The sequence below is a fragment of the Schistocerca serialis genome, chromosome 8 (genome assembly GCF_023864345.2).
Source record: "Schistocerca serialis cubense isolate TAMUIC-IGC-003099 chromosome 8, iqSchSeri2.2, whole genome shotgun sequence".
Taxonomy (NCBI): domain Eukaryota; kingdom Metazoa; phylum Arthropoda; class Insecta; order Orthoptera; family Acrididae; genus Schistocerca; species Schistocerca serialis.
In genome coordinates, this window is record NC_064645.1 from 553,510,601 (window position 1) to 553,532,206 (window position 21,606).

General features: G+C 40.7%; 1 protein-coding gene across 1 annotated transcript in view; it reads left to right on the plus strand.

Moving 5' to 3' along the window:
• The window catches only part of LOC126416683 (prostaglandin reductase 1-like), a 279,661-nt gene extending 259,225 nt beyond the window's left edge, over positions 1 to 20,436 (plus strand). The window contains exon 4 of the mRNA XM_050084487.1: positions 20,076 to 20,436. Within this exon, the coding sequence (XP_049940444.1) occupies positions 20,076 to 20,387 (312 nt within the window). The 3' untranslated portion in view covers positions 20,388 to 20,436. The remainder of the gene's footprint in view (positions 1 to 20,075) is intronic.
• The last annotated feature ends 1,170 nt before the right edge of the window (positions 20,437 to 21,606 follow it).

Below are 21,606 nucleotides of genomic sequence, written 5' to 3' on the forward strand. Positions count from 1 at the left end.
AGAGATGTTCTGCGGCTAGCAGAGCTTAATATCCTGGTGATTAGTTTCTCGAATGTGGACATTCAACTCGTCAGTAACGCCTCTTGAAAACTGCCGTCTTTATTTTCAGTTTACAACTTCAACAGATCTGTTTCCGTCATATTGTAGCAATTCCTGTCTCTTGATGACATTTTTTCACATTATTAAAATACTTTTTAACTTATCGTCTTTCTGTTTCTAAAAACTTGATTCAAATCCAACCAATTATTCAGTGACTAACGCGAGCTGAAATGCTCCTCCCTGTTAGTAGTAACGTATCATGCGTAAAATTCCATTTTCTCACAGCACGATTTGAATTACTACAATGTTCTGAGAACTCTAATAACTTGGAGCTGTTGAATTTCCTCAGTGTTGTACCTGTGCATTCGGCAAGTATTGCCAACTTACAGATGGCTGTCGTGTCGTTGACAGGCTTTCGTGCATATAGACTTACTGAAGATCGTTGTGTCACTTTGAGCATGGAACACGTAAGGCAAAGTGTTTAGTACCACGGCAGCCGGCACAGCTGCCATCTTTCGACGGCCAGGCCCCAAGCTTCACTGAGCTGTATGCCATCGTTTTTACCAAGTGCTCTTTCAAAAATCGTCACTCAAAATGCTTTTGTTACGATACTGCATCAAACATTCGTCTTTGTGATGACAACTTGGCGAAGAATACACTTTTCTGTTCAAACTCTTGGTAATTTATTACAACATCTGTTTCACAGCATTATTTATTGATTTAATAGTGGCTTCTAAAGTGCATACTTTTTAGCCGTCACAAATTAAACGCTTTTGCAAATATAAAAAAGTAACATTTCGCCATACTGATATATACATACGTCTCAGGGTAAACGTTTTTAAATTATTCCATAAATACAATTATTGTAGTACTATAAATAACCAAAGATTTATTTGTATTGTAATATCTAATTAAATCATTTTATTCAATTCAATGTGCATTTTTCTTTCAGATTTTTGTGACTTCATGCGGTATAAATGCTGCTATGGCATCATGTGCTATCCTAGTTGTATCTCCAAGAATTGGGATAGTGAGCCGGCCGCGGTGGTCTAGCGGTTCTAGGCGGTCAGTCCGGAACCGCGCGACTGCTACGGTCGCAGGTTCGAATCCTGCCTCGGGCATGGATGTGTGTGATGTCCTTAGGTTAGTTAGGTTTAAGTAGTTCTGAGTTCTAGGGGACTCATGACCACAGATGTTAAGTCCCATAGTGGTCATAGCCATTTGAACCATTTTTTTTTTTTTTTGAATTGGGATAGTGCAGAGCGACAAGTAGCGACTAAGGCTCCATAACGCTATTAAAAATTTGAGCTTGCTTTTCTCATTGAGTTTGCAGTGAAAGACGAAGTGATTTACATCTCTTGTTGTCAAATAATCACTCTCACAGTAGGCTGTGCCGAATACGCAGATTTTGTGCAAGTTGTCAGGGAAAGATCAGTGATTGGGGATGCATTCTCACAATGAACGTTATTAGTTTCCTTGACGTTTGAATTCTGCAAACATCGGGTGCCTTGGTATGAATGGCTTGAACTTGTATGTCTTTTAGCTCTTGTTCTTTAATTTTCGCTCCACTTTCTGACTCAACAGAAAAAAATCTCTCGTATTCTATCCCGTGTTCTTGTTTAGTGCTAGTACGGGCTGAATAGTAATGCCTCCAAACTTTTTGTGAAAATTGTTAAAGATTTTTAAATAAAACAGAAGTTATTAATGTATTACATCCTTCTTATTCAAGAAGATGATGATGGTTTTAGGTGAGAGGCGCTCAACATTATGATCATCAGCACTTTATTCTTCATGTCCACATATTTACAGTCCTTTCTCGCTAGAGGACCCCGGATTGTAACACATAGCATGGCAGAGAGTAACGTAACTACTCTGACGGAAAAGAAATCGCAACAATTTAGAGTAATAATATTTCGGGAATACGTTTGCCTAGGCAACATATGTAACTGATTAACATTTTAAACTCACAATTAATGTAAGTGCGAGATAAGCCATTGCAAATGTGGAATGCTGGTACATTAATAACCGGTATAAGAGCCAGAATCTTGAATGCAAGCATGCAAACGTTCGTGTATTGCATTCTACAGGTGCCGAGTGTCAGTTTGTGGGATAGATTTACATGGTTGTTCCACTGGGTCGATTAATACAGGGACAGTTAATGCTGTTTGGGTATGAAACTGGAGTTGACGTCCATGGATGTCCCATATTGGCTCGACTGGAGGCAGATCTAGTGATTTAGAAGGTTAGCAGTTGTTTTTCAATTCCGATATCGTTTATTTCAATATTTTCCATTTTGGCGTCCGTGCGACGGCTGAAGTCAGGGACCGTGTTACGATTTTCCGCAGTGAAACAGTTTCGGAACACTGAATTCAGTATTTCTGCCTTTCTTCGGTCGTCCTCTGTTTCGGTGCCATCGTGGTCAACGAGTGACTGAATAGGGGATTTAGATCCGCTTACCGATTTTACATATGAATTAATTAAGTGGAATTACACGCATTCAATAACCTAAATTTTTAAAATAATTAGTAGGTCAGAGACAAAGTAGTGGAAAGGTTATGTTAGCAATACTACAAATCCCAAACAACAGGACATTTTTGAAATTAAAAATAAAAGAAAAAGAAAAAAACAGAATACAGTGGTGTACATAAAAGAGTGTCGTGAAAAACATAAGAAATGCATAGTGCTGCAGAACAGAAAAACAACGATGTTGTAGCAGACGGCATTTCCCGATGTAAGCGAGAAGTCAGCCGAAAAATCGCCGTAAGTACAAATCAACCTATTCTTAACAAACTATTTTTTGTTCCAAAGAATCAAAACTCAAAATGTAAATAATGTAATTGCAGACCACTGATGATGCTTTATCTCAATAAAGCAAACGTTTTTGTAGTTGGCAACGACGGAACAAAAATACCCTCAAGAGTTATAAAGCAACTACGGACACTATGGCCACACAAATGAAGAAAGAAATAGGTTTGGAGTTGAAACATCCTGGTACGTTAAAACTGTTTGTTGGATCGGGACCCGAACCCAGGACCTTTCCCATTCTCGGCGAACTGCTCTGCCAGCTGTGCTACCCAAGCACGACTGATGACCTTCCCTCGCAGCTTTACTTTCCAAGTTCCTCATCTTCATTATGGAGCTTTACAATTATTTGCTGCAGTTTAATAAAAGCGATAAATATATATCAGGGAAATAATCGGTGTATTGTCCAAGCAGACGGGCACTTTTTACTCAAAAACAAATGAAAATAGTGTGGAAACGTGTTACAGAAGTAAACTGCTGTTCTAAATTATGTGTTTCAGTGTTTCCTTATTTGCTGTATATGGAGTGGCTGTTGTATATTCGTACTGAAAGAAATAATATTTGTTTTATCGGGACTGTGTTGCAAACATTGCGTACTGGAAAAATACTTACGGAATACGGACAACTAGAACATGGCACTCCAGTGTGTCCCGGGTTGTGCACACGACAAAGATTGACTGTGTAGTATTGCTTCAGATAAAGATACCATTCAAGATTCTGCAGATACTTTGAGAAGTTAGATTATGCTTATCTCACAGAATGCGATGCTATCCTCAGGCTCAGTGATAGGCACGCATTTGGAATTAACCTTTGACTCTGCATTTGGAGTGTTATCACAGTGCCTTACAGCCTGTTTGTTTTATTTGGTCTCCAGAGTTTGTACTGTATTTAGTCGTCGAGAACACATGTTTTCACAGAACGTATAATTGTACATAGAATATACGTAAATGTGTATTTACAGAACTGAAAACTCAAGTCATCAACTTCTTTTCCCACTGCAAATGTTTAACAAACAAAAAGATGAGTAAATTAGACATTTATGTTATTAGTTCACACTACTTCTTGAATTTAATAATAAGTGATACAGATTTTTCCTTATACTCTTAAGAAAATTGACAATCACTTTATACAGGCAAATATCTTTAGAAACCAAATGAGAAGACGCTGATTGTCCGAATGCATCTCCACAGTTCAAAGATTCATAAAATAGTACTTTCACGTCATTTGTTACACACAGTTCAAAGATTCATAAAAATGACCTGTCACGTCATTTGTTACACATAACAGATGTGTCCACCGCTTGCAGCTTTTGCGTTGAAGACAAAATTGTACCACTATTTTCCTTAAGAAAAATCTAAAGCTTCAGCTGATAAATGGGAATTCTGAGTGTTAATTAGTACCAAGCAATGATGATCTACGAAACATCGAATCTGTGATACAAAATGTTGCATGTGTTTCAAGAAACTGGTTTCTGCACGTTATCCTCAGTTGCACTAACTACTGAAGCCTCAGTGATAAGTGGATATTTCAGCAGGCGTTATCCTTCCTACTTGATGTGGTCTCCTTCGAGCTATTATTCAGTGGGGCCTATGAACTGTAGTGATTCCAGTGTCATCTTCCTTCTAGATGTCACCAGTCGTTAATTTCAGTCTCGTCAAAACGTTGTTCAGGTTGTCGAAAAACAAGACTGTGTTGTGATGTTGAAACTACTACATCGTGCCAAACTAGTTGTATGAGGAGGTCGAGTGGAGAGTGTTGGATGTCGTTTCAGAAATCCTGAAAACCAGTCAGGTCCCGCTATTCCAAATTCAGTCCTAGATCGCTGTATTTTGCGTTGAAAGACAACAGCATAGGTATAGACAAACCATGGAACTTCGTTTCTTGAAAGGCCAAAGTACATGACACTAGCCTTGGTAAGATACTCTTCAAACAAGATTACCTGATTAGGTTCAGATATCTGTATCATGGATTTGTCTTTGGAATATAGGCCCTATTTCAATAATCCTTGAACAAAAACCTTTCAGAAAGTTATTAGCAAACTTTGTTTCATACATTATTTGTATTATATTTGATTTTATTATTAAAGTAACTAAAATATTAAGTACATCACTACAAAAATAAGAAATCTATTTGTAAATGCAAATCCCTGCCAGAAGTTCGTTTGCGTTTCAGAAGGTTCTAAATCTTTGAATTTGTTACAATATCTCTCTAACATTTTTCTAGGTATGTTGAACTCTCTGCTCACTTCCCTATTTGATCTTTCGTTTCCTTTTACTTGATGTTTCTTTTTTAAAATTTTGAACCATCCTAAAAGCAAAACCCCAGAACTACGATGTGTAAAAACACGACTATCTTCGAAGTTAGACGTGAATGTGATACTTCAAAATATATGTCCTGCAATATCACGTAATAATTTCAGATTAATATATTTCATATCATTTTAGTTGACGACATGTTATTGGTTTTGGTAGGAACCAAAAGATAAATCAAATATCGTATAATGTTAGCAGTTTAAAATCAATTCAGGGCACAATTTTCTTACTTTCACTGCGTTGGATTTTTAAAGTTAATAAGGGTAATCAGTTAGAGAAAGACAACGGGGGTAGGTTGGCCATGTGGGATGATGTGCCTCTATTTAAGTATGCCATTGTACCCCATAGTCATATCGGAATTATTTTAGTTCGTTTACGAAAACGTTTTAAACATTTATCGTCGAATACAACGTCAAAATAATCCTTTATCTATGGAATACCGTCGAACTTACTTGTTTCGTGAGAGCGGTACCTTGGAGTACACAACAAAATGTATTGAGCAAGCAAAATTTACTTTCATTAACAAGAAAACACTAGCGAGTTTGTGAAGACGATGTTATTGTTATCACCAAACACCTCGGTTGGTGAGGTAATCTAACGAAAGTTTAAGGAAATAATATCAATATGCCATAGTGCCCCTATGGGCAACGTGCCTGTGTCTCTGCTATGTTTGAAAATAGGCTAGGTAATGATATTCCGCAATCATGAAAAATGTTCTCACAAATGCAACAGAGCAATTGAAATCACCGTAAATCCAAGAAGAATGCTGTCGCAGGTTTTACCGAATCATAGCTGTGGGTGCATTTTTCAACGTAAGTAATTAACTGTCTCGTTCGCCACATTGTGCGATTATATGTGACTCTAAACCCGAGAGTTTTCACTACTGCAACGGCTTAATATCCTAGGATTTGGTTTGACAAATATAGACAGCAACATCAACTTGACGCCCATGTCGCAAGAACGTGTTTTTCCAAAACTGTAACTTCACCAGATCTGATTCTGTCATATTGTAGTAGTTCGTGTCTCCTGATATCGATTTTATTCATATACTTGTTATCTTATCGGGGTTCTGGTTCTAGGAACATGTCTTAAACCCTGGTAGCGGTAGTGCATTTGTAGAAAATGAGTTCTAATTTAGAAACAAAGCGCCTGCACAGCGACGCCTGTATATATTATTTTCTTGTACTAGATGTGCATAATGTGTACAGGAAGTATGGGTGTAGCTTTCTCTTATTCCTTCAACGTTATAATTCTAAAATTAGATGCCAGCACAAAAAGCTTCGCTAATTGGTTACAGAACTGTATGTGACATCTTCATCAACACATGGACTAACTGTTTTTGGATATCATTGTAAAAAGGATTACAGTCAGAAAATGGCCAAACACCGTCAATATCGGCCATTGTGCGTCGTGCTGCCGCGGACTCGGGACGAAAGAATACCTTATATGGTGATGGGATGAGCGCCACTTACAGGAGAAATGATAACGCGGATGCGTGAGAAAGGGGACTATCAGTTTATCAACTCTTAGCACTTGAAATCGGTTTGAAGACTCCGTGTAAGCTCTAGAAAATGGATAACGATTACTTACCTGGGAGCTCGTGGATATTTAATTTTTGATGCGCTCAAAAAAAAAAAAAAAAGAAAAAGGTTTTTGAATTCCTAAGGGTCCTAACTGCCTAGGTCATCGGTACACAGACTTACACACTACATAAACTAACTTATGCTAAGAACAACACACACGCCCGAGGGAGAAATCGAACTTCCGACGGGAGGGGCTGCGCAGTCCGTGATATTGATATGGTTGATATGGCGTCTCAAACCACTTGGCCACTCCGTGCAGCTATGCGCTGCAAGCGAGTCGTAATGTCCCCTTTTTTTGTTTTATGTAAGAATCACTCTTGCAGTTATGATTCTGAATTACATATTCTCCAGCAAAGGACACTGCTATTTTCTAAACACGCTTAAAATTAAATGCAAAGAACGACGTAGACTAAATTTCATAAAAGGCGAATATTATGAGCAAAATTTTATAATCTGCGTGATAGTTCCAAAGTTCAGACTCATTGTCTTCTTTGTGAAGTGATGAAACAGAGGGCCTGGATGTAATGTCGTGGTACAGAACATTTGTCACTATGACGCTTTGCTGTGTTTTATTTCACATTTCTGTTTGTTACCATCAGATCAAAAATTCACAAGAAACAGTCATTTTATACAAAAGAGAGTTTCTGCACAAGCGCATCTTTTCCGTGATAACCATATTTCACAGAGAACGCATTCAAAGACAAAAATATTTGCACATAAAAACTGCCGACTACTAACTGATACAAAGAACGCCCGCTTGCTGCACGAGTTAGATGCCAGAAGGCGTCTGTACTATCACTGGCTGAATTGGCGCGGATTTACTGTATTTCTATATGCAATTGTGTCCAAAATTAAAGCAACAAACCTAAATTTTTGCATGGTTGCGTTTATTTTACCGCAAAACGATATAAACATGTAATGGTAAAGTAGAAACAATATAAAGCATGTAGAACATAAATAACTGCAATATGCATAACGATAGACAAAAATGTTCTTCATTTTTTCGAAATTAATGGATTTGCACACACATTCTGACAACTGGTTAATCTGCTCGATATGGGGTGGCGACCACCTCTGGCAGCAAATACAGACCTGACAATGACGGGGTGAGCTGTGAATGAAGTCGTCAGACTCATACTTACGCAAAAATGCCCATTCTTCCTGCAGAGCTGCTGGCAAGTCTTGGAGAGTAGCTGGTGGATGCTGACGCTGATGCAAATCGTCTCCCTAGCGCATCCCAGACATGCTCCATGGGATTGATATCGGGAGTGCGAGCAGGCTACGCCATCCGTGCAATATTTTCCGTTTCCAAGAAAACATCAATCACCCATGCTCAATGAGGTCGAACATTGCCCATCAGTACGAAGTCTGGGCCGACAGACCTCGCAACGACCGCGCACAGGGCCCAAAGATCACGTCATGATACCTGACAGCAGCTGAACCTTGCCGATTCCTCAGTACAATTTCGTGAAGAGCTGTTTGAGTGGTCAACATAACCATTCACAAGACGTGCACGATGGGGGCGCTAATTGTCGTCCATGAAGACGAACGCCTCGCCATTATGCTGCCGATATGGTTGCACTATCGGTCGGAGGATGGCAGTCACGTATCGTACAGCCGTTACATCAATATTTACATTCCACATACTTGCACTGAAGTGTACGAAGGTTGATCTATTTGAGGGTCTAATGCCAATTCTGCGTCAGCCTGCTCATTCGACTATACTTGCTTCTTTGGTCTGACCATGTTTGACACTAATATTGCGCGCGCGCGCACACACACACACACACACACACACACACACACACACACACACACAATAACAATATTTGCCACAAAATACCTTACAGCTAACACATATATACAAATAGCAATAGCAAAAATGGGTGCGCAGACGGAATACTGAAGCACTGCTACTTAAGGCTGTTGTCACTGTCAAACGAAGTGTTGCAAATTTCAAAAGCACACTCACAACCAATGCCAGTTGCATGCTTGTGGGAACATTAACCACGAACATCTGTTCCCTAATAACCAATGGTAATTGCATACGTCTTGGAACATTACCATGAACATCTGTTCCTAAATTTGATCAGCCGTCGATAGACAGCACAGCTCAATTGCTCTTAGATGTTTCTGGCAACATTTCAGATGACAAACACACACATACGGTAGCAACCACTGCCATTTCCATGCGTGATGGAACATTATCATGAACATCTCTTCCTTCCTTTTGTCAGCCGTCGATGGACAGCTCGGCTTAATTGTTCTTGGATGTTCCTCGCAACATTTCAGATGACATACCCATATGTACTGTAAGTTCTCCTGTGTCGGACTATCAACGATACATGAAAAGGAAATAACATAAATATTAATATTTTGCTATGGTTCACTGCAACTGTAAGTAAATGTTGTGTACTGTGGCCCCACGTTGGGCGCCAATGTGGAGTGCGGAATATTGTGGTTTGATTGCGTGTTGTACAATTTCAGCAAGATTACAGTAAAACTAGTTACTTATCAATGTAACATAAGGTTTAATTTAAACGCTGATTTTCCCAGATGATGATAGTTTTCCAGTTAAAGAAATCTCCCTCTGGGAACGTGTACCAATGATGTCTGACAAGCACTGTAACTGGCACAATTTTTTTTTATTTTTTTTTTTATTTATTTATTTTTTTTTTTTTACAAGAGTGATCTCACACCATTTGGCGAACTATTATTCCGGGTTACAACATTTTTCCTTAAACAAAACGAACTATTTTCACACACAATACCACACGTGCACAACACTAATGAGTTCTTTCCTTCCTCTTACGAAATAATTAGGTTTTATGCATTAGCAGAGAACAATTTCATCACGTAAGATGCTGTTTGCACCATATTTAAAGATTATTGATAATCTAAGTCGAATTTATGATTTCTGTGTGGGTTCTGGGCCACAAATACACAATTATTTTCGCGAAAATTGATCATCAAGATTCATGTGTCTTTAGTACTCGTACTTTGATTTAAAACTGCCGCTGCAATATTTCACTAAGATGGCGGCGAACATAAGACAATCACTCATTAAATCTGGTTCAGGCGTTGTTCACTCTCAACAAATAATATACATTAAATCTTTTCTGTACCTTAACTATATGGATTAACATTTCAAAGTATTTCTCCATGTTAATCACTCATTATTCAGCATTTTACCAATAATCCGCGCTGTAGATCAATAGCGCTAATGCTTGCGCTCCATTGTAGCTTAACTGAAAACATTTATAGAGGGCGAGATTCATATTAAAATAAAATTTCGAACAGACGTATTGATTACAATTACACGGGAACTCTATTTTTCAAATATTACTTAACAACATAATGCAGTTTTTTACCGACCTCAGTGCTACAAGACATTAATCGCGTCCGATCATTACAACAGTTCGAAAAAGGATTATTCTGGAAGATTCACAGATAATGAAAGATGAAGATTTCCATTATCTTTTTCCATGAGTATTGTCTGAGATGTGATTTTCACAGAAAATTAAATTATGTCACTGACAATAATTATTTATTATTATTTTATCGATGAAATCCTTTTTCATTAATATCACGAGAATGTTCTCTCAAATTCCACACACAATGCTGTCGTGAATATTGTTCTGAATAAAATATAGTCGTGGATATTACAGTTGCGATAACAGCAGTGGCTGTCAGCTACGTTATGTCGACATGTAGGGCGCAATAACACATGCACAAATGAGTTCCATACCGAGGGTAGCGGAGCACAGCGGTAACTTGCCCCGCACAGCAAGGAACAATGTAGGAAGCAGGTAGCTGGCACCACACTCGAGTGAGTCTCGTTGTTACGGGCGACATGACTGGACACCAGGTTTTAGAGAAACAAATGCGCAGCAACAGTAAAGAGGCTCTATTTGAGGACAGGATTTCATTCGATTATGGGACTTGGTCATCTCTGAGTAGCTTCATCACAACGCCGAAGCACCGCCAGACTGAGAGGCGGCTGGCCAGCGCCAACAGTAGCCTCTTGTTCGAGACCAGGTTGCGCCTGCCACCACACTGGGTTCTCCATGTGACTCGGTGCCACAAACTTCACATATTCACATACTCCTTTACCTTTAACTCAAATGAATACAGACTCATTTACAGATATTTTTCTCTTATTACGAGTATACAAAGACAATGCAGAAGGCGACATATAAGCAGATTTATCAAAGTCTTTGTTAGCCAGTTCTGCAATATGGTACGTACGATAGGCAATAATGCCTCTATCAACAAAACTTTCAGGTACGTTAGGAACTCCGGTACCTCCACGTACAATGGCTACAGTGAGCCAACCATTACCATGATCAAATGTATCATTAATGTCAATACTAAAATTAAGTCTACAACCACAGAAAACACAAGGTCCGTCGACAAGTGCGGTAGCAGCAACACTCTTAACTGGTATGCGGTTCTTCTTGTCTCCAGCTGTTGTGGCGAACTCGATGTTCTCGATGCTGTCGCCGACACTAAGGGAGAGAGGGATTCCATCAGGACGCCAGCCGCTGTCCACCGGCCGTCTGAGGGCGCAGGTCGAGACCCGCACACAACAGCCTCCATCATCACGGAGCAAAGAGCGGCACGGCCGTCGCCTGGCTTGTTGGGACTGGTGAGCGCCGTCGTAGCAAATGACCGTGGCCTTGCCTTCGTCGCTGAGCTGAAGTCCTGACGCAGCATCGCCCGGCACCGACGAGAGCTCATGAGAACAGGCGTGCCTGCCTCATGTAGAATTGATGACATAATAAACTAATATTGTAGAATTGTCCACAGCGGTGCCACTGGTTCCCTACCACCTACGTCTCGAGTGAGGACTCAACACAATTATAAGTCCCACAGGGTTCCAAACCTGATTCATTACTCTTCGTATCACACACAGATCACATACCTGATATGTTAGTACTTGTGGTAACTTTGTTACTTTCACAGACGATACAATTCTGCTACAGTTCTACAATTTAAAGACAACAATAAAGAAACCCTGGAAATAAAAAAAAAGTCGACTGCTGTTGTGGTCTTCAATTCATAAGCTGCACTGCTCTATCCTGTGCATGCCTCTTCATCTCGACATAACCACTGCAAAAGATATCCATTTAACCCTGCACGCTGTTTTCGAGCCTTGATCTCTCTCTATAACCCCCACCCTATTAACAAAGGGATGATTCGTTGATACCTCAGAATTCGAAAAATAAGTGATTTATTCTGCTAGTGAGGTAGTGCTATAAATTTCTTCTTTTTCGAATTTCATTCAGTGCCACATTAATTATTTATCAAGCTCACTAATCTGCAGCAGTCTTATGTAGCACTACTTTCTATTATAATCCACATTCACTTCCATCTAGATTTCCGTCCTGTGGTAACAATTATCGCTTCTACTGAAATGAGTTTCTTGTTATTGCCAGTAAGCTTTTTGTACCCTCTCTTTTTATACCCTTTTGGCCATTACGAGTTCATTTCCTGACCAAATAGCGAAATTCATACACTGATTTTAGTGTCTCATTTCCTAATCTATTTCTATCAGCATCAGCTGATTCTGTTCGACAACAGTACACTATCCATCTTTTGCTTTCGTTCATATCAGTTACATAACTCCTATCGATTTCATGCAGGTCCCACTCCCAGTCTCTTTCATTCTCAAATAGCTTTACTTTGTCAACAGACAAACTTACTACTTGCTCAAAGTACATAGTGAATAATATCAGGGATAGGCTACATCCTTGTCTCACTCCATTTACTACTACCGCTTTCCTTTCATGTCTTCGATTATTGTAACTGCAGTCTGGTTCCTGTATAGTTTCTAGATAATCTTTCACTTTTTGTACTGTATCCCTGCTACCTTCACAATTTCAGAGTGTGTGTATTCCAGCCAATCGTGTCAAAAGTAATCTCTAAATATACAAATACTATAATCGTAGGTTTGCACTTCTTCAGTGAATAGCAATGAACTTGGATTTACTGCATGTATGAAGACAATGTTTGTTATATCTAAAGATAATCCTGTAATCAGGAAGATTATAGTCTAGTTGCGTTCAGTTTGCTTCCTCCATTCGCAAATTCTTTCTGTTTACAAATACATAATAAGCACAATGTTCAAATTACAGCTACCTGCAGCAGAACTGGAGAAAAGAAACTAATAACAAGAAACATACTGCAGGATGGAATGGATATAACTTAAAAAAAATAAGTTCCCTTCATAAAAAGCTATAAACGACAATGACACAGTGCTTACATAGCGGATCACTGACTGTAAGAAGAAGAGTTTGGAATTTGCTGGGGCGTCTCGTATAAAGCGACAAAATTTTCAAACAATTCAGTAAAAATGTTGGTTTCTAAGCAAAAAATAAACTATCACACCGGATATCAAAGATATTCCAAAACAACGACCATTTCTTTATACATAAGTATTTTAGAAAGAGATTAAATGAACATCTTGATACCCATACAACCTATAACTTTTAGAAATTCTCAAGGACAAAATTGAGCAACTCATTCGCATACTTCACATAGGGACAGACAGACTTACTTGCTCGATACTTTCCAGAAAGTTAAGTTTAATGGACAGCACAAGTTGTAAGCTGTTATTGCATGATGTCTTCTTCTATCCCATCAAAAATTAGTTCTCCAGAAAAAGCTTACAAATACACTCTGCACCTCTTGCCATTATGATATCCCGTAGCAGGCAGAACATTGTAGTCTTTGACAGCAATCTTGTTGCTCCTGTCTGCAGGTTCGATTCGCGGAGGGGTCAGGGATTTTAACCTGCCTCGAGATGACTAGGTGTTTGTGTTGTCCTCATCATTTCATCATCATTCATGAATGTGGTGAGTTTGGACTGAGTAAAGGTTGGGAATTTGTACGGGCGATGATAACCGCAGAGTTGAGCGCCCCACAAACCAAACATCATCATCATCATCATCTCCTACCTGTCATACGTAAGGAGTAGAAGTATTTTCAGCAAAACTGTTTAGTCATATAGGATTTACATCTTCAGCGCTTTCAGTTTCTTGGCGATGTAGGCGTAATGAAAACTGAACATTTACAGGAATTGCGTCATGGATCACCAGTAAAACAATTTCTCTCAGTACGTAAGTATTTTACACTGAGGTGCCAAAAGTCATGGGATACGTCCAATATCGTGTCGGATCTCTTTTTGCCGGGGACAGCGCAGCTACTCGAAATTGATGGGCTCACAAGTCTTCGGAAGTCCTCTGCAGACATACGAGTCCTACCTCTATAGTCGTCCATAATTGCTCAAGTGTTCCCTGTGCAGTATTTTGTGCACAAACTGACCTTTCGATTATGGTCCATAAATGTTTGGTGGAAATCATGTAGGGCGAACTGGGTGGCCAAACCATTCGCTCGAGTTGTCCAAAAAGTTCTTCAAACCAACAGCGAACAATAATGAAGCGGTGACACGGCACCAAAAGAAAAAATGGTTCAAATTGCTCTGAGCACTATGGAACTTAACATCTGTGGTCATCAGTCAACTAGAACTTAGAACTACTTAAACCTAACTAACTTAAGGACATCACACACATCAATGCCCGAGGCAGGATTCGAACCTGCGACCGTAGCAGTCCCGCAGTTCCGGACTGAGCGCCTGAACCGCTAGACCACCGCGGCCGGCCGACACGGCACATTGTCATCCATAAAAATGCCATCGTTGTTTAGGGACTTGATGTCAGTGAATGGATGCAAAAGGTCTCCAGGTAGTCGAACATCTAGAGTACCAAGTCCTTTTCATGTAAAGACTACCGACACAATTTTGGAGCCACCACCAGCTTGCAATTTGCCTTTCGCGTTGACAACTTGCGTCCATGATTTTGTGTGGCTACTCTCGAACTTTACCATCGGCTCTTACCAAATGAAATCGAGACTCAGCTGACGCGGCCATTGTTTTCCAGTCGTCTAAGGTCCAGCCGACATGGTCACGAGCCCAGGAGAGGCGCTGCAGGCAGTGTCTTGCGGTCGTCTACAGCCATAGCCCATTAACGCCAAAATTCGCCTCACTGTTCTAGTGAAAAGTTCGTCGTACGTCCCACATTGACTTCTTTGGTTATTTCGAGAAGTGTTGCCTTTCTGCTAGCACTGAAAACTCTAAACAAACGCCGCTGCTCTCGGTCGTTAAGTGAAGGGATCAGCCACTGCGCTGTCCATGGTGAGAGATAATGCCTGAAATGTAATATTCTTGGCACACTCTTGACACTGTGAATCACAGAGTACTGGATTCCCTAACTATTTCCGTAATGGAATCTCTCATGTGTCTCTCTCCAACTACCATTCTGCATTCAAAGTCTTTTAATTCCAGTCGTGTGGCCATAAACCTTTTCACTTGAATCACCCGACTACAAATGACTGCTCCACCAATGCGCTTCCCTTTTAAACCTTGTGTACGCTATACTACCGCCATCGGTATGTGTGCACATCGCTATTCCACGTCTTTTGTCACCTCCGTTGTGTAGTGCTGCATTTCTATATTTCTTACAAGCTCGAATACGGTTTCCATTTATATAACAACATTACATGCTTGGGACGGAACTGCTGCCTCAGACCAAACGAAAATCGTCAAGTGACATTGAAACTGCTCACATAGAATATTTCGGTCCGAAATACGTATCGGAAACACAAACTAAAATCATGAAATACGTGACAGTCGTGTTAAATCATAAAATATATATCTTTCACCATCCCTGTGTTCCATATGATACCATTATGATTTCTGTAGAATTTGCCAAGAGCGATTTCCGAACCATTACTTTTATAAACAGACTCACACTTGCGCCTATGACGAGAATGGCTCACTTGAATGCATTATTTTCATCTGCAATACCCTAGGACATATAAGACCGATGTCAGGAGAAAAGACATAGGACACTTAATACGCAGACAGGATGACTGGAACTCTATAAACGACATCAAATACAAAGTATTGCGAGTGATATATGTGGCATACAAACAGGAGAGACCACACGCTAGAATAAGATAGGCTCCACATCTGATAGATCAGTAGTAGATAGTAAACAACACAAATACAAACGCAGACACTGATTCAGATACTATACCACACACAGGAAATGAAGACGAGATGCACACACAAACATAGTAAAACTAAGCTAAGGTTTACTACACTAAATCGAATTATTCAGAAAGTGTCACACACTATGTAGTTGCTCGTTATAACTTTTCATAACATTTAGTACTTTCTTGTATTTTTTAATTACTTAATTCTTTATTTCATACTTCTTTAAATTTCAGTTAATAATTGTGTGCTGGCACTGGGTTTCACCCTCTCCCTTCTGCCATCATCATCGTCATTACTACATACAAATAGTATTAAAAATCATACTAGTAAAACATTGTATTTGAGAACGTTGTAAATATATAAGTAAAAAATAGTCATCCTGTAAACAGTAATCCATCACTCTTCTCAGCTTACATTATCTTTAGGTTTGCCATCAGTCAACATAATATATAACAATCAGTGCCCTCCAAGCGCCAAAACAACAATAATAATTTTTTTAATAATGTATATTTAATAATGCCACATTTGTATTGAAAACTGTCTCATGTACAGTGAAAACTATTGGCATTGCACTTTTACCCACTGAAATTTTCTCCCTACTGCTGCACCACACTAAGCAACTAAATGTTGTATCATTTAGATACATACACTCCTGGAAATGGAAAAAAGAACACATTGACACCGGTGTGTCAGACCCACCATACTTGCTCTGGACACTGCGAGAAGGCTGTACAAGCAATGATCACACGCACGGCACAGCGGACACACCAGGAACCGCGGTGTTGGCCGTCGAATGGCGGTAGCTGCGCAGCATTTGTGCACCGCCGCCGTCAGTGTCAGCCAGTTTGCCGTGGCATACGGAGCTCCATCGCAGTCTTTAACACTGGTAGCATGCCGCGACAGCGTGGACGTGAACCGTATGTGCAGTTGACGGACTTTGAGCGAGGGCGTATAGTGGGCATGCGGGAGGCCGGGTGGACGTACCGCCGAATTGCTCAACACGTGGGGCGTGAGGTCTCCACAGTACATCGATGTTGTCGCCAGTGGTCGGCGGAAGGTGCACGTGCCCGTCGACCTGGGACCGGACCGCAGCGACGCACGGATGCACGCCAAGACTGTAGGATCCTACGCAGTGCCGTAGGGGACCGCACCGCCACTTCCCAGCAAATTAGGGACACTGTTGCTCCTGGGGTATCGGCGAGGACCATTCGCAACCGTCTCCATGAAGCTGGGCTACGGTCCCGCATACCGTTAGGCCGTCTTCCGCTCACGCCCCAACATCGTGCAGCCCGCCTCCAGTGGTGTCGCGACAGGCGTGAATGGAGGGACGAATGGAGACGTGTCGTCTTCAGCGATGAGAGTCGCTTCTGCCTTGGTGCTAAATATGGTCGTATGCGTGTTTGGCGCCGTGCAGGTGAGCGCCACAATCAGGACTGCATACGACCGAGGCACACAGGGCCAACACCTGGCATCATGGTGTGGGGAGCGATCTCCTACACTGGCCATACACCACTGGTGATCGTCGAGGGGACACTGAATAGTGCACGGTACATCCAAACCGTCATCGAACCCATCGTTCTACCATTCCTAGACCGGCAAGGGAACTTGCTGTTCCAACAGGACAGTGCATGTCCGCATGTATCCCGTGCCACCCAACGTGATCTAGAAGGTGTACGTCAACTACCCTGGCCAGCAAGATCTCCGGATCTGTCCCCCATTGAGCATGTTTGGGACTGGATTAAGCGTCGTCTCACGCTTTCTGCACGTCCAGCACGAACGCTGGTCCAACTGAGGCGCCAGGTGGAAATGGCATGCCAAGCCGTTCCACAGGACTACATCCAGCATCTCTACGATCGTCTCCATGGGAGAATAGCAGCCTGCATTGATGCGAAAGGTGGATATACACTGTACTAGTGCCGACATTGTGCATGCTCTGTTGCCTGTGTCTATGTGCCTGTGGTTCTGTCAGTGTGATCATGTGATGTATCTGACCCCAGGAATGTGTCAATAAAGTTTCCCCTTCCTGGGACAATGAATTCACGGTGTTCTTATTTCAATTTCCAGGAGTGTAATAATGTAGACATTGGAAAGAGGAGACATCGAACAACCTCAACATCTGCGTACATCATACTGGCACTCACATGGTGTTTAACGTCTTTTGTTAGTTCATTCGAGATTATTCCTGACAAATACATACTCAGATTACTGTACATCATTCTGTTGGGTTGTATTGAGTCCATAGGACGCTTTGAAATGAGGCATGCTTTCATCTTCAGGCGACAACTGAGGGATGATGGACTGATTTGTGAGATGTACTCTTCAAGAATTCTTGGCTCTCATTGATCAATGGAGGGTTGGCCTTCTGGGTTAGTCCAGCAAATTCTGTTGTTGGTCCAATAACTCCATCAAATTTCTGTGGTTCTGAAGACGCCTAACTATGTTTTTAGTCAGTATTTTCTCACCAATAAAAATGTATGCCGTAAGTGATAATGTAGTGACAAAAAATTGGGTAAAAAGTGTCTCAAAATAACTGAAAATAACTTAAAATGACTGCCAAAAAATATTGAAATCTGGAGAGACTGCAAATTTATTAAAATATTTCTTAGAACATTTTTACCCTTTCAAGGTACAAATCATAAGTCGTAAGTTTTCGTTGAACTGCGATTTATGACCAAAGCACCAAGAAAAAATGAAAATCAAACCATTAAGTGTTAATCTATATTTTTTGTACTTGTTTGTATTTGATATGTATCAAAGTATTTGAATTCGTCGATAGACATAAATAGTCAAATGGTTCAAATGGCTCTGAGCACTATGGGACTTAACTGCTGAGGTCATCAGTCCCCTAGAACTTAGAACTACTTAAACCTAACTAACCCAAGGACATTACACACATCCATGCCCGAGGTAGGATTCGAACCTGCGACCGTAGCGGTCGCGCAGTTCCAGACCGTAACGACTAGAACCGCTCGGCCACCCCGGCCGGCATAAGTAGTCAAAACTTTACTGTTCTATAGATTTCGTTTTATATAAGCAGCACACATTGCTTTAGCAGGTAAAAGTAGAGAAGTAGAGGAGAATTACTCGTGTCGGAGCACAAAAATGGTGAATATATTCCTCTTAAAAGACTCTGACACAAATGTGGGGAACCAGGTGTCTCAATCCTCACTCCGCCTTCCTCATTGGAAATTTTAGCATTGGAACCTAGTCACACTTTTTTGCGCTGAAAGAGAACAGCACAGAGACGGTGACAGTGGAAGTGAGATAGTGTCAGCCTGAGAGAGATGTTGGAAGAGAGGTGGATGAAGAGAATATGTGCGGGAATCAAAAGGAGAGAGAGGAGATACTGATGGACACTGGGAGACAATGGCAGTAAAAGAGACATGGTAGGAGAGAGAAGCAGTGAGAGTAAAAGAGAGAGGATATAGTGGAAACGAAAAATACAGGTGAGTGGAGACCTTACATAGACGTGGTGGGGTGGTAGATCTGCACCTCACCAGACCGGCAAACTTTAACAAGTATGTATAGGGGAGGGCATGTTTTAAACCGAAATTTTAAATTCGGGGTATATGCCAAGTATTAATTTGCATCCCCAGAACTTTTGAGCTGCTGAGGTATGGTGGACACAATAGCAATGCGCAAGAAAGAGTAAAGGAGACAGTGTAAGTGAAACAAGAGACAGTGGCAGTGGGATATTATGTAAATCAACGGGAGAAGAAGGAGACAGTGGGAAACAGGCTAATACAAACAGTCGTAGTGAGATGGAAATGAAGTATGAAGAGACCCTGATTAGAGGGATTTACAATTTTCTGTGTTAAAATGGCATGAATATACTAGCATTCCAAAGTTTTTGGTGAGGAATGTGTAATGTGGATTGAAGCAGCTGATTCTCCACTTTATTGTAAGAATCTTTTAAAATGGCACATATTTTTGAGCTCCGAGAAGAGCATTTCTCCACAGGTAATTTACCGTATCTGTTAACCTACTTAACTGTCGTTTTATAAGAATATATTTTTTTTTACACCAAGACAGGAATTCATTGTTTTTCACAGCTAATATAAGTCTGGGATAAGTAAGTAACTTAACAAACAAGTTCAAGCAACATCTTGTACTGCTATGATACATGTCTCTTGTTCTCAGGTGAAATGGTTAAAAGAGGAGCTGGGCTTCCATCACGCGTTTAACTACAAGACTACAGACGTGTCCACCGCTCTGAAGCAAGCTGCCCCAGATGGTGTCGACGTGTACTTCGACAACGTGGAGGGCGACATGAGCACTAAGGTCATCAGCCATATGCGCTACCGTGGTCGCATCACTGTTATCGGCGCCATCTCTCAGTACAATGAGTCTCAGTCCCAAAAGTTGGTCACCGTGCCGATCACGTTTGCTGCCAATCAACTTCGCATTGTGGGCTGCTCCTATACTCGGTGGCACGACCGCTGGGACGAGGGAATCACCCAACTGCAGCAGTGGGAAAAAGAGGGTAAACTCAAGTACAGGGAAACTGTGAGCCACGGCTTTGCCAATACTCCCAAAGCCTTCATCGGTATGCTGAGAGGCGAGAACTTTGGGAAAGCTGTGGTCAAATTGTGAACACTCCTCATCTATCAAAAGTGGAAAAAATTTGTTCGATTTAATTCAAATGATCGCATCTTTAATGTATGTGTTATAAAAATTGTTAACAAGTATAAAAATTTTTAGTAAGAAGTTTAAAGAGTTCTTAACTTATTTATTTCAAATTTTTACGCTATTTTCTAATAAATGTTTGGAGAGACGTAGGTTATATTCTTTTTATATATATGTTGAATAAATATATACGAGTATACAATATGTAAACGGAAACATTGTTAGCAAATACTTGGAAAGTTCTTGACAGTGTCATTTCTATTTTTTACGCAATGTTCAGGTAACATTCGGCCAGACATAGGCTACATATTTTCTTAACAACTATGTACATTTTTCCTCTTAAATCTGACTGTGGGAAAGGAAAAGCTGTGCTGTAAAAATGTGGTATTTCGTTCTTTTTCTCAAAGTCAGTTTTAAATTCGATACCAGGGCACTTTAACCATTAGACAAATGGCCTCTTCCATATATATTCATGCTCCTTCTACATAAATTTAAACAAAATTTGTGTACACAACATTGTGCTGTTTTGTTTTCTTCGATACATTCAGTTTTTAGAGGAAACAGGAATGTTGTTTTTATAGCTTATCGACTTATGATTTGAGTACTACTATGGAATCTGTGTCATCTGAAGGTTTGCAAACCCACCTGGTTATGGATTAAAACTATGCAAAACACTGTCAGTGAAGCTACCGTCCTCTCTGATCCAGAAGTTTTGCACATTCCTCCTGTACCCCTTACATTTTGATCCTAACTGATTTATGAATTCATTTTAAGTGTCTTCATTTCCCTATCGGGGTTCCGTTTCTGTTAACTACAAACAAGGCTTAAGGTCAGAGAGAGAGGGAAACTGGAGATGGACAGAGAGGAGAAGGGGGAGAAATGCAAAGAGAGATGGGGAAGGAGGAAACAGACAGAGAGGGGGTGAGAAGCAGATGGAGAAAGATTGACGGGTGGGTGGAAGACATGTACTGCAAGTAGGGGGGGGGGGCGGGGAGGGGGGAAGAGGAAATGTACAAAGGGATGGAGGAAGAGCAGGACATACAAAAAGAGAGGGGCAGGAGGAGATGGACAGAGAGTGGGTGCAGAAGGAAATACTTAGCAACTGCGAAGCACTGCCGGGTTCGCTACTATCAATTATAATATCTTAACTTCCCTACGTTGTGTGGTGTAAATCGGATTTATAGTT